Source organism: Thalassophryne amazonica, chromosome 14 (genome assembly GCF_902500255.1).
Source record: "Thalassophryne amazonica chromosome 14, fThaAma1.1, whole genome shotgun sequence".
Classification (NCBI taxonomy): Eukaryota; Metazoa; Chordata; class Actinopteri; order Batrachoidiformes; family Batrachoididae; genus Thalassophryne; species Thalassophryne amazonica.
In genome coordinates this window covers 16,749,584-16,762,307 of record NC_047116.1, presented here as the reverse complement: position 1 = coordinate 16,762,307, position 12,724 = coordinate 16,749,584, and the positions used below count along the sequence as shown (strand labels likewise).

The following is a 12,724-nucleotide window of genomic DNA, read 5'->3' as shown; positions in this document are numbered from 1 at the left end:
CGCCTTGGTTGGTGGAAAAAAAAATCTTCACACATAGCATTGGGTGTCGTGTGTGTTAATTATACCTGCCGCCACAGCTTCCAGTGTTATGTCTCTTCTAACTGTTAATTCCACATTGTTGTGTGTTTTTGCACAAAATTTGGATCCCCAGCAGTAAACTAACAATGCACTAGGTTCCAGTGCAGCTTGGCAAATTTAATGTGAAGGTGCATTGTTTTTTCCCAATATTTCCCACTGCTTAAATAGCTTTGTGCTCTTGGACATGCAGTAAAGGAATTTGTACCATTTGCGCAGCTCATTTTTGTGTCCAGTATCAAGAATGGGCCATAACAGTGCAGCAACAGCTCTGAAACTATATTGATTCTAACTCTTAACTAACGTCAGCAAATATTGTAGAGAAAGAACAAATATCACATATGAAGAAGTCCATAATTTGCACAAGGACCTGAAAAGCTCACTTTTTTCTCTCTCCCAACTCATTCAGTGTAGAGAAGTGATCATTTTCCCCATAAATACCCTCAAAAAAACGGTCGCTCCGGCGTAATGTGAACTGAAGAATCAATAAAGAAATCGTCAGTGGTGGGACCAGCTAACCAAAAAGTTAGCTTCGATAACCAATAATCAGCTAACTGAAAAGTTATATTTTATAACGCTTAACCGATAAACCACTAAAAAATTATTGGAGGCTACAGCTAACCGCTAACCGATAACTTTCAGTATTGTCTCCGGTACACTCTCAGCTACTGACAAGCCGATTTTAAGTTTAAGCACTGCCAATGCTTCCGATAGAATCATAGGCGATCACAAACCCAAACACAGCCAGTGAGTCTGCGTTTCTGTCTTTGTGCGCCCTGCCCACTGCTGTAGAGAAGCGCCATGTACCTTGACAGCATACAGTGGTCCAGCCGTGAGGCAGACGTCTTGAAAAGGAAAGCAGGTTTGACTTATGGTTTTGATTTATAAACCAAATTAATCCAGATAGTTTAACTACATTAATGTCAAGTCTGACTTCGGCCTCACAGCTGGAACGCTGTATGCTGTAAAGGGTAATGACTTTTGTTTTGTTTTTTTTTGTGTGTGTGTGGCAGCCTTACGGCCAGTCCCCTTCTGCTGGGGTAGAGTTGAGCTCAGCTCCTCTTAGCTGCCTCACTGCTGCAAAATACATAGCAGACTGGAGCCAACAGGGTTTATGAACATTTTTCACCGTTACAAATGATGTAAAAAAGTGTTAGCAGCCTAAAAGTTATTGGAAGCTAATTGGTCCGCTGATGGTTTTTGAAGTTATCTGAAAAGCTAATCTGCTAACAAAAAAGTTAGCTTCAATAATTAGCGGTTAGCGGATTAGCAGAACTGTGTCCACCACTGGGAATCGTTAAGCAAAAACGCTATTGATGTCAGTGGATCAAATCATTTCTCATCGATTCTTAACAGGAACTGGCTTTAGATACCCATCCCTAATCCCTACTGTGTACGCACGTCGAGCGTGACACTCTGTTCAGTAAATACAAGACTGCACAGAGAAGACACGATGGACGCCCCTTTTTTTAAAAGAGAGACTTGCAGTGCTTTTTACCGTGACTGCAATGAAATGAACACTTATCAAAAAGTTTTTTAAAAAGTCACTATGGCACAAAATCACACTTTTGTAAACTTTGAAATTAATTTCTGGTTCATTTAAACTATGAATTAATTGCAAATGAATTCCATGCTGATCTGTGGAGAGTGGGCCGTACGCATCAACTGTGATCCACTATACTGTTTGAGAAAGGCTGATCTAATGCTATTAAAGCAAAAGTATCTGACATCAACTTTCCTTTCAGGAACTGTTTAATAAATATCCTATTTGTTGAAGATGTTGCTAATCACTGAGCTTGTCTTTCTAGGGACTGTCCTTCTTTTGTCTATGCCAACTGGTGCAGCTGTATTCTGAACATGAAACCTTTAATGTGTTCTTCGAGCCAAAAGGTTCAGAATGAGAGGATGTTGGAAGAAAGTAATTAATGATTTGCTAGTCAGCATCAAATGCAAACCTTTCTTGCCATCTGAGATGGTAGAGCACATGATCTCATGGAGTCTGTTCTGAACCACTGGGACATTTAAAGCACAAACATCAACATGTCAATTAGACCCCATTCCTACCAGGCTGCTCAAGGAAGCCCTACCATTATTTAATGCTTCGATCTTAAATATGATCAATCTATCTTTATTAGTTGGCTATGTACCACAGGCTTTTAAGGTGGCAGTAATTAAACCATTACTTAAAAAGCCATCACTTGACCCAGCTATCTTAGCTAATTATAGGCCAATCTCCAACCTTCCTTTTCTCTCAAAAATTCTTGAAAGGGTAGTTGTAAACCAGCTAACTGATCATCTGCAGAGGAATGGTCTATTTGAAGAGTTTCAGTCAGGTTTTAGAATTCATCATAGTACAGAAACAGCATTAGTGAAGGTTACAAATGATCTTCTTATGGCCTCAGACAGTGGACTCATCTCTGTGCTTGTTCTGTTAGACCTCAGTGCTGCTTTTGATACTGTTGACCATAAAATTTTATTACAGAGATTAGAGCATGCCATAGGTATTAAAGGCACTGCGCTGTGGTGGTTTGAATCATATTTATCTAATAGATTACAATTTGTTCATGTAAATGGGGAGTCTTCTTCACAGACTAAGGTTAATTATGGAGTTCCACAAGGTTCTGTGCTAGGACCAATTTTATTCACTTTATACATGCTTCCCTTAGGCAGTATTATTAGACGGCATTGCTTAAATTTTCATTGTTACGCAGATGATACCCAGCTTTATCTATCCATGAAGCCAGAGGACACACACCAATTAGATAAACTGCAGGATTGTCTTACAGACATAAAGACATGGATGACCTCTAATTTCCTGCTTTTAAACTCAGATAAAACTGAAGTTATTGTACTTGGCCCCACAAATCTTAGAAACATGGTGTCTAACCAGATCCTTACTCTGGATGGCATTACCCTGACCTCTAGTAATACTGTGAGAAATCTTGGAGTCATTTTTGATCAGGATATGTCATTCAATGCGCATATTAAACAAATATGTAGGACTGCTTTATTGCATTTGCGCAATATCTCTAAAATTAGAAAGGGCTTGTCTCAGAGTGATGCTGAAAAACTAATTCATGCATTTATTTCCTCTAGGCTGGACTATTGTAATTCATTATTATCAGGTTGTCCTAAAAGTTCCCTGAAAAGCCTTCATTTAATTCAAAATGCTGCAGCTAGAGTACTAACGGGGACTAGAAGGAGAGAGCATATCTCACCCATATTGGCCTCTCTTCATTGGCTTCCTGTTAATTCTAGAATAGAATTTAAAATTCTTCTTCTTACTTATAAGGTTTTGAATAATCAGGTCCCATCTTATCTTAGGGACCTCATAGTACCATATCACCCCAATAGAGCGCTTCGCTCTCAGACTGCAGGCTTACTTGTAGTTCCTAGGGTTTGTAAGAGTAGAATGGGTGGCAGAGCCTTCAGCTTTCAGGCTCCTCTCCTGTGGAACCAGCTCCCAATTCAGATCAGGGAGACAGACACCCTCTCTACTTTTAAGATTAGGCTTAAAACTTTCCTTTTTGCTAAAGCTTATAGTTAGGGCTGGATCAGGTGACCCTGAACCATCCCTTAGTTATGCTGCTATAGACTTAGTGTTGTGTGGGCCGCTGAAGAGGAGGTACTGCTGGCCCACCACCACCAGAGGGCGCCCTGCCTGGAGTGCGGGCTCCAGGCACCAGAGGGCGCTGCCGCCGACGAGAGCAGCCAGGGTGACAGCTGTCACCCATTACTGGACACAGCTGACTGCACTCAGCACGGAGGTATATCAGCAGGACAGCGTCTCCACCTCAGTGCCGAGATATCGCCTTGAGTTTAAGGTAATCACCTCTGCAGCATATTCTGTGTTTTTGACGATACTTGATAAACCTTTCAGGACAGCGGACTATTGGAGACCAAGTGTTTGGATAAGTACTCCCCTTTCCTGTTTCAGTGTAACAAGAGGTGGAGGCGGCTTCGCCCCTCTCCATCTACTGGGTGCGGTCGCATCCCTACCTGTGTGTTTGTGCTCTTTTCCGCCAGCAGTACCGGATCCGACGAGCGAAGGCAGTGGCCACCTGGGAATTCGGGACTTGGCGGTTCCAGTACTTCTGGGTTTCGGTGGCAGAGGAGATCTGGGTGGTTCCGGTTCGACTAGGACGGACGTCTCCTACCTTCGGGCCTGCCCACATGACACCAGCAGATTTCGGCTTACACCTCCAAATTGTTAATTGTTGTATTAGTTGTGCTCATCTCACAACAGTAAAACTTGTTCTTTACCTTTCTCCATTGTCCGTTCATTGCGCCCCCTGTTGTGGGTCCGTGTACCTACACTTTCACAACAGGATATCTCGGCCAGCGTCATGGACCCCGAGGGGCGTCAACCGGCTGTTGAACGGCCAATGGAAGAACAAGGCGCGTCGGCGGCTTCGGGAGGGGTAATCGGTGAGTTGCAGCGGATCCTCACCGCTTTCACCTCTCGGATCGATTTAATGACCGAGCAGCACGTTCTCCTAAGCCGCAGGGTGGAGGCTCTCGCCGCACAAGTGGAGGCGCGCCCTCCGGGCGCCGCTGCGGCTCTCCCTCCCGAGGACCCTGCGCGTGAAAGTGACGTTCCACTGGTCGTTCAACGGTCCCTTCCTCCGTCCCCAGAAGCATACATAAGCCCTCCAGAACCGTACGGAGGCTGTGTGGAGATGTGCGCGGATTTTCTGATGCAGTGTTCGCTTGTCTTCGCACAGCGTCCCGTGATGTACGCGACTGATGCCAGCAAAGTAGCTTATGTAATAAATCTGCTTCGCGGGGAGGCACGCGCTTGGGCTACAGCGCTCTGGGAGCAGAACTCACGGCTCCTTCATACATACGATGGGTTTGTACGGGAGCTCAGAACGGTGTTCGACCATCCCAACAGAGGAGAGTCCGCTTCAACCGCGCTACTGTCAATGAGACAGGGGCGTCGGAGCGCAGCTGCCTATGCAGTCGCCTTCCGCATCGCGGCGGCGAGATCCGGCTGGAATAGCACTGCCCTCCGCGCCGCCTTTGTAAACGGACTGTCACTGGTCCTAAAAGAGCACCTGGTGGCGAAGGACGAACCGCGGGACTTAGATGGGCTCATCGATCTGGTCATACGACTCGACAACCGGTTAGAAGAACGCCGTCGGGAACGAGGCGAAGGGCGTGGCCAGGCACGCGTCGTCCCTCTCCCTTCCGGTTCCGATCGAGCTCCGCCCTCCCCACGCTCCTCTGTTCCTGCGCTCCGTTACGGCTCCCCCTGCTGACGAACCTATGGACACGAGCAGGGCAACATTTAGGGCACCTGGAGCACAAAGGAGGCGGGCCCACGGAGCTTGTTTTGTTTGTGGCTCGATTGAGCATCTGGCAAACGACTGCCCCGAGCGGTTAAACTCCAACGCCCGCCCCTAGAGACTGGGCCAGGGGTGGGCCAAAACATTCACGTGGGACACACCCACATTGCCACACGACTCCCAGTCACGATCCTGTTTGAGGATTCAACCCTGAAGGCCCCAGCACTGGTGGACACGGGCTCTGAGGGAAATCTGCTAGACAGTAGATGGGCCAGGGAGATAGGGCTCCCTCTGGTGGCTCTTACCTCGCCTGTGCAGGTTCGGGCACTAGATGGCTCCCTACTCCCACCAATCACGCATAAGACACCTCCAGTAACTCTGGTGGTGTCAGGTAACCACCGGGAGGTGATCGAGTTCTTTGTGACTCAGGCCACCTCCCGTGTGGTTTTGGGTTTTCCCTGGATGCTAAAACACAATCCCCGGATCGATTGGCCGTCCGGGGTAGTGGTTCAGTGGAGCGAAACCTGCCATCGGGAGTGTCTAGGTTCCTCGGTTCCTCCCGGCTCCCAAGCTAAGGAGGAGGTCCGAGTCCCGCCCAATCTGAAGGCGGTGCCGGCGGAGTACCATGACCTCGCTGACGTGTTCAGCAAGGATCTGGCTCTCACGCTTCCTCCCCACCGCCCGTATGATTGTGCCATTGATTTGGTTCCAGGCAGTGAGTTCCCGTCCAGTAGGCTGTACAACCTCTCACGGCCGGAGCGTGAATCAATGGAGACCTACATCCGGGACTCATTAGCTGCCGGGTTGATCCGGAATTCCACCTCTCCGATGGGTGCTGGTTTCTTTTTTGTGGGTAAAAAAGATGGCGGACTTCGTCCATGCATTGATTACAGGGGGTTGAACGAAATCACGGTTCGCAATCGATACCCGTTGCCCTTGTTGGATTCGGTGTTCACCCCCTTGCATGGAGCCAAAATCTTCACCAAGCTTGATCTTAGGAATGCGTATCATTTGGTTCGGATCCGGAAGGGAGACGAATGGAAAACGGCATTTAACACCCCGTTGGGCCATTTTGAGTACCTGGTCATGCCGTTCGGTCTCACTAATGCTCCCGCGACTTTCCAAGCGTTGGTAAACGATGTCTTGCGGGACTTCCTGCACCGGTTCGTCTTCGTGTATCTGGACGATATACTCATCTTTTCCCCGGATCCTGAGACTCATGTCCGGCATGTCCGTCAGGTCCTGCAGCGGTTGTTGGAGAACCGCCTGTTTGTGAAGGGCGAGAAGTGTGAATTCCACCGCACTTCTTTGTCCTTCCTGGGGTTTATCATCTCCTCTAACTCCGTCGCCCCTGATCCGGCCAAGGTTGCGGCGGTGAGAGATTGGCCCCAACCCACAAGCCGTAGGAAGCTGCAACAGTTCCTCGGCTTTGCTAATTTCTACAGGAGGTTCATTAAGGGCTACAGTCAGGTAGTTAGCCCCCTGACAGCCCTGACCTCACCAAAAGTCCCCTTCACCTGGTCGGATCGGTGCGAAGCCGCGTTCAAGGAGTTGAAACGGCGCTTTTCGTCTGCACCAGTTCTGGTGCAGCCCGATCCTAGCCGCCAGTTAGTGGTTGAAGTGGACGCCTCGGACTTAGGGATAGGAGCGGTGCTCTCCCAGAGCGGGAAGACCGATAAGGTCCTTCACCCGTGTGCCTATTTTTCCCGCAGGTTGACCCCCGCTGAACGGAACTATGACGTCGGCAATCGGGAACTCCTTGCTGTGAAAGAGGCCCTCGAAGAGTGGAGACATCTGTTGGAGGGAACAGCCGTGCCATTCACGGTTTTCACTGACCATCGGAACCTGGAGTACATCAGGACCGCCAAGCGGCTGAACCCCAGGCAAGCCCGCTGGTCACTGTTCTTTGGCCGTTTTGACTTCCGGATTACCTACCGTCCCGGGACCAAGAATCAACGATCGGATGCATTGTCCCGGGTGCACGAAGACGAAGTCAAAACGGAACCGTCGGATCCCCCGGATCCCATCATCCCGGAGTCCGCTATCGTGGCCGCCCTCACCTGGGACATGGAGAAGACCGTCCGGGAGGCCCTGACCCGTGACCCGGACCCCGGAAACGGACCAAAGAACAGACTATACGTCCCACCAGAAGCTAGGGCTGCAGTCCTGGACTTCTGTCACGGTTCTAAGCTCTCCTGTCACCCTGGGGTGCGAAGGACCGTGACAGTCGTCCGGCAACGCTTCTGGTGGGCATCCCTGGAGGCCGACGTCCGGGACTACGTCCAGGCCTGTACCACCTGCGCCAGGGGCAAGGCCGACCACAGAAAGACCTCAGGGCAGCTACAGCCATTGCCCGTGCCTCATCGCCCCTGGTCCCACATCGGCCTGGACTTTGTCACGGGTCTCCCGCCGTCCCAGGGAAACACCGTCGTCTTCACGATAGTGGACCGTTTCTCCAAGGCGGCCCACTTCGTGGCCCTCCCGAAGCTCCCAACGGCCCAGGAGACAGCGGACCTCCTGGTCCACCACGTCGTCCGTCTGCATGGTATACCATCAGACATCGTCTCCGATCGCGGCCCCCAGTTTACCTCACACGTTTGGAGGAGCTTCTGCCGGGAACTGGGGGCCTCGGTCAGCCTTTCGTCCGGGTACCACCCCCAGACCAACGGGCAAGCAGAGCGGGCCAACCAAGAATTGGAGCAGACACTACGCTGTGTGACAGCCGCGCACCCGACGGCCTGGAGTACCCACCTGGCCTGGATCGAGTACGCCCACAACAGCCAAGTGTCATCAGCCACCGGCCTCTCCCCGTTTGAGGTGTGCTTGGGGTATCAGCCCCCCTTGTTTCCGGTGGTCGAGGGAGAGGTCGGTGTGCCCTCGGTCCAGGCCCACCTACGGAAGTGCCGTCAGGTGTGGCGTGCTGCCCGCTCTGCTTTGTTGAAGGCCCGGACGAGGGCGAAGAAACATGCAGACCGGCGGCGGGCCCCGGCCCCCACGTATCGTCCTGGGCAGGAAGTGTGGTTGTCCACCAAGGACATTCCCCTTCAAGTGGACTCCCCCAAGCTCCAAGAACGATACATCGGTCCCTTCAAAGTCCTCAAAGTCATCAATCCCGCCGCAGTGAGGCTTCAGCTTCCGGCCTCACTGCGGATTCACCCAGTGTTTCACGTCTCCCGGATAAAACCCCATCACACCTCACCCCTCTGCACCCCGGGTCCGGCACCACCTCCTGCCCGGATCATCGACGGGGAACCGGCTTGGACCGTGCGCCGGCTCCTCGATGTCCGTCGAATGGGCCGGGGTTTTCAGTACCTGGTGGACTGGGAAGGGTACGGCCCCGAAGAACGCTCCTGGGTGAAGAAGGGCTTCATCCTGGACCCGGCCCTCCTGGCCGACTTCTACCGACGCCATCCGGACAAGCCCGGTCGTGCGCCAGGAGGCGCCCGTTGAGGGGGGGGGTCCTGTTGTGTGGGCCGCTGAAGAGGAGGTACTGCTGGCCCACCACCACCAGAGGGCGCCCTGCCTGGAGTGCGGGCTCCAGGCACCAGAGGGCACTGCCGCCGACGAGAGCAGCCAGGGTGACAGCTGTCACCCATTACTGGACACAGCTGACTGCACTCAGCACGGAGGTATATCAGCAGGACAGCGTCTCCACCTCAGTGCCGAGATATCGCCTTGAGTTTAAGGTAATCACCTCTGCAGCATATTCTGTGTTTTTGACGATACTTGATAAACCTTTCAGGACAGCGGACTATTGGAGACCAAGTGTTTGGATAAGTACTCCCCTTTCCTGCTTCAGTGTAACAAGAGGTGGAGGCGGCTTCGCCCCTCTCCATCTACTGGGTGCGGTCGCATCCCTACCTGTGTGTTTGTGCTCTTTTCCGCCAGCAGTACCGGATCCGACGAGCGAAGGCAGTGGCCACCTGGGAATTCGGGACTTGGCGGTTCCAGTACTTCTGGGTTTCGGTGGCAGAGGAGATCTGGGTGGTTCCGGTTCGACTAGGACGGACGTCTCCTACCTTCGGGCCTGCCCACACGACACCAGCAGATTTCGGCTTACACCTCCAAATTGTTAATTGTTGTATTAGTTGTGCTCATCTCACAACAGTAAAACTTGTTCTTTACCTTTCTCCATTGTCCGTTCATTGCGCCCCCTGTTGTGGGTCCGTGTACCTACACTTTCACAACACTTAGACTGCTGGGGGGTTCCCATGATGCACTGAGTGTTTCTTTCTATTTTTGCTCTGTATGCACCACTCTGCATTTAATCATTAGTGATTGATCTCTGCTCCCCTCCACAGCATGTCTTTTTCCTGGTTCTCTCCCTCAGCCCCAACCAGTCCCAGCAGAAGACTGTCCCTCCCTGAGCCTGGTTCTGCTGGAGGTTTCTTCCTGTTAAAAGGGAGTTTTTCCTTCCCACTGTCGCCAAGTGCTTGCTCACAGGGGGTTGTTTTGACCGTTGGGGTTTTTACGTAATTATTGTATGGCCTTGCCTTACAATATAAAGCGCCTTGGGGCAACTGTTTGTTGTGATTTGGCGCTATATAAATAAAATTGATTGATTGATTGACAGACACAAGATAAGATGTTGAAAAGTAGGTTTATCACTTCAGTGTGGAAATACATTTCTTTGTCATAACCAGGAAGTAATGATACTGGAGATGGACATGACACTTCCTTCAGAGAGGTCGGTTCTTCTGAAAGAGCCAGTGAAGCTGGATCGCCTAAGGTGTGACCGATAGAGCTGATCATATCACAGAAAGCTGTTACACTCACACACATGATCTCACATGATCTAAAGCGCATAGCGCAAGTGCGTTTGAGGTGTGCTCAGCTCCACTTTGCTATTCATGTAGTGCATAAACTCATCCCTGCAGTGCCACCTCCTCCATCTCCATCCACCTGATCATCTCCATTCCATCAGTTTACTGTGGTTTCTTTTTTAGGTTTCTAGTAACAGGGTTCTCACCAGAATTTTTTCACAGCATAGGGCGCGAACGTAGTGGGGCATAGCCACACGACGAGTGTTGCAGTTGTGACTATTGTAGGAAGATCCGGGGGCATCCCCTCGAGAAAATTTTGAAATTTATAACCCTTTGAAACACTTTGTCCATTGGTATGTTAAATAACATGCGACATGTCCTTTAAAAAAGAAAAAACAAAACAGAAAAGCTCCCCTATGCTGTTTAAATCACAGCATAGGGGCCCCTTATGCTCAACTGCGCTGGCAACACCTTGAGTAATATGATGCGCAAATGAACATCCCTGTGTTTACGGTCAGCACATGTGAACCCTATGAACCTGCCTGCGTAAGACATATCCCAATATTATGTCGCATAAATACGGCAGATAAAAATCTCTACACTCACCTTTACATTTTCATGGGTGATATTGCAATTGCTTTCTGCTTCTGCACAATAACAATCATGTTTAGCTGTACGGATGAGTGCATTACACATCATGGGTGCTGGGAATGAAAATGACAACTGCATCGTTTGGAAATGAGCAACGACTCACTGTTGTGCAATTTGTGCCATGTGCAAGATAGGGCCCCAGGTCTTTTAAATTCTGCATGCACTAATGTTGATTTCTGACAGCAGTTCAATGAAAGTGATGTAATTCACACAATTTGACTCTGCAACAACTCTCAGCAATTCTTCTTGATTTGAATTGATCACTTACTGTTTAGATCCATACAGTTGACTTTCAAACCACATAAAGGGCTCCTGTATTTTTAAGCATTTACTTATTTATTGACTTTTTGCTGAGAAAACTCAAAACACCCAAACTTTAGCAGTTAAAATAATTATAAAACATTACTGTACGTGTCACCTCAGACCCTTTTCAGTAATATGCATGTTTTATTTTGAGGTTTGTTGCCTCACCTGTGAGAAGAAAGAAGGAAATGTCAGCTTGGAGAGTCTGAATAATAATATTATCATGTAAGTATGTGCATGTCTGGCTGATGTGATTAATGTGGCATTTACAGGTTTATAGTAAGATCCGTTTGTAACGCTTTGGTCGTGTGTGTGTGTATTTATTTTTTAGGATGTACTGTGACATACATGCGCCTTCGTCTCATAGGAACAGTGAGAACAGTAAGTACTGCTCACTGTGCTTTACGTTAAATGCTTAAATGTTGCATCTTCCACCCCTTCAACCACCAACCACCTCCTTCTCTGTGGCCCTCATGCAGCACCCAGACTGGACTCCTTCATGAAAACGGGATTGAATTTAAAGGTACTCAGAGTGTCCACTTAAGAAAAAAAAAAAGTGTTTTGATGCATTAATTTTGATGTAAACGTGTTCAGTCTGTCTTACATCATTCTGTTTGGTTTTACAACAGAGAAAACTGAACTTGAACCATGGGTGAGTGACATTTGCATGCTGGACTTACTTTTTGTCTAAATTTGAGCTTTTTTTAAAAAACAAAAATGTTTTTTGGGGGGGGGGAGCGAGAGAGAGATTTGTGGCATGTCGTGCACTCAGGGTTTATCTTTAAAAATGAAGCTGTATGTCTGAAAGGTGGGAGCACAGACAGGTGACTGCTGCATCAATAAAACAGTCAGATTCTGTAGAGACTTTCAAGTCCAGACTTAAGACACATTTATTTTCCCTTTCGTATGGCTAGCATACTGGCATAGTATGTTACTATGTTTTTTACTCTTTTAAATTCATTTTATTAAGAAATGGAGTGTGCTGCGGCCTCAACTTTATCTATAGTCTGGGTCTTTTCGTGAAGCTTAGGGCTAGTGGCCGACAACCACCTTATTATTTCTTGTTGCTTAATGCTGAAAAATTTTACAGTATTTGTTGTCTTTCCGATGCCTGTTGAGGTGCGGCTCTATCCAGAGATGGGTGTGGTGTCTACTTCTGCAACCCTCCCATCCTGTGCACCGGCAAAATTTACTGTATATTCTTTTTGTCAGTTATTTTGTCAAGTGTGTCTGTAGCATGGTCCAAGCAGCGGGTCACCCCTTTGAGTCTGGTCTGCTTGCTTGAAGTTTCTTCCTCAAATCATCAGAGGGAGTTTTTCCTTACCACTGTTGCCTGTGTACTTGCTCTAGGGGTTGGTAAGGTTAGACCTTACTTGTGTGAAGCGCCTTGATGCACCTTTGTTGTGATTTGGCGCTATATAAATGAAAATAAATTGAAATTGAAATTGCTGTTTGCTGCACATCTGACGGTGCCATTTCGGGTAACTGCAGGGTCATCAGCTGGAGCCACCCTTCATTGACGGTTGTGGACCAACAGCAGGGACATCTCCCTGCCGCCTGCTGCAGCTGATCCTAAGACGCTTGCTTTCCCTACACTTGGTCCTTCCTTCTTAGCCAAAGCCAGAAGCTTCCCTGCTAAGACTC

The 12,724-nt window shown here is 48.9% G+C and overlaps 1 protein-coding gene across 1 annotated transcript in view; it reads left to right on the top strand.

Moving 5' to 3' along the window:
- The window catches only part of phf11 (PHD finger protein 11), a 69,448-nt gene that overhangs the window by 31,147 nt on the left and 25,577 nt on the right, over positions 1-12,724 (top strand). Inside the window, exons 5-9 of the mRNA XM_034185891.1 lie at positions 10,007-10,092; positions 11,235-11,305; positions 11,412-11,461; positions 11,560-11,603; positions 11,710-11,732. Coding sequence (XP_034041782.1) covers positions 10,007-10,092; positions 11,235-11,305; positions 11,412-11,461; positions 11,560-11,603; positions 11,710-11,732 — 274 coding nt within the window. The remainder of the gene's footprint in view (positions 1-10,006; positions 10,093-11,234; positions 11,306-11,411; positions 11,462-11,559; positions 11,604-11,709; positions 11,733-12,724) is intronic.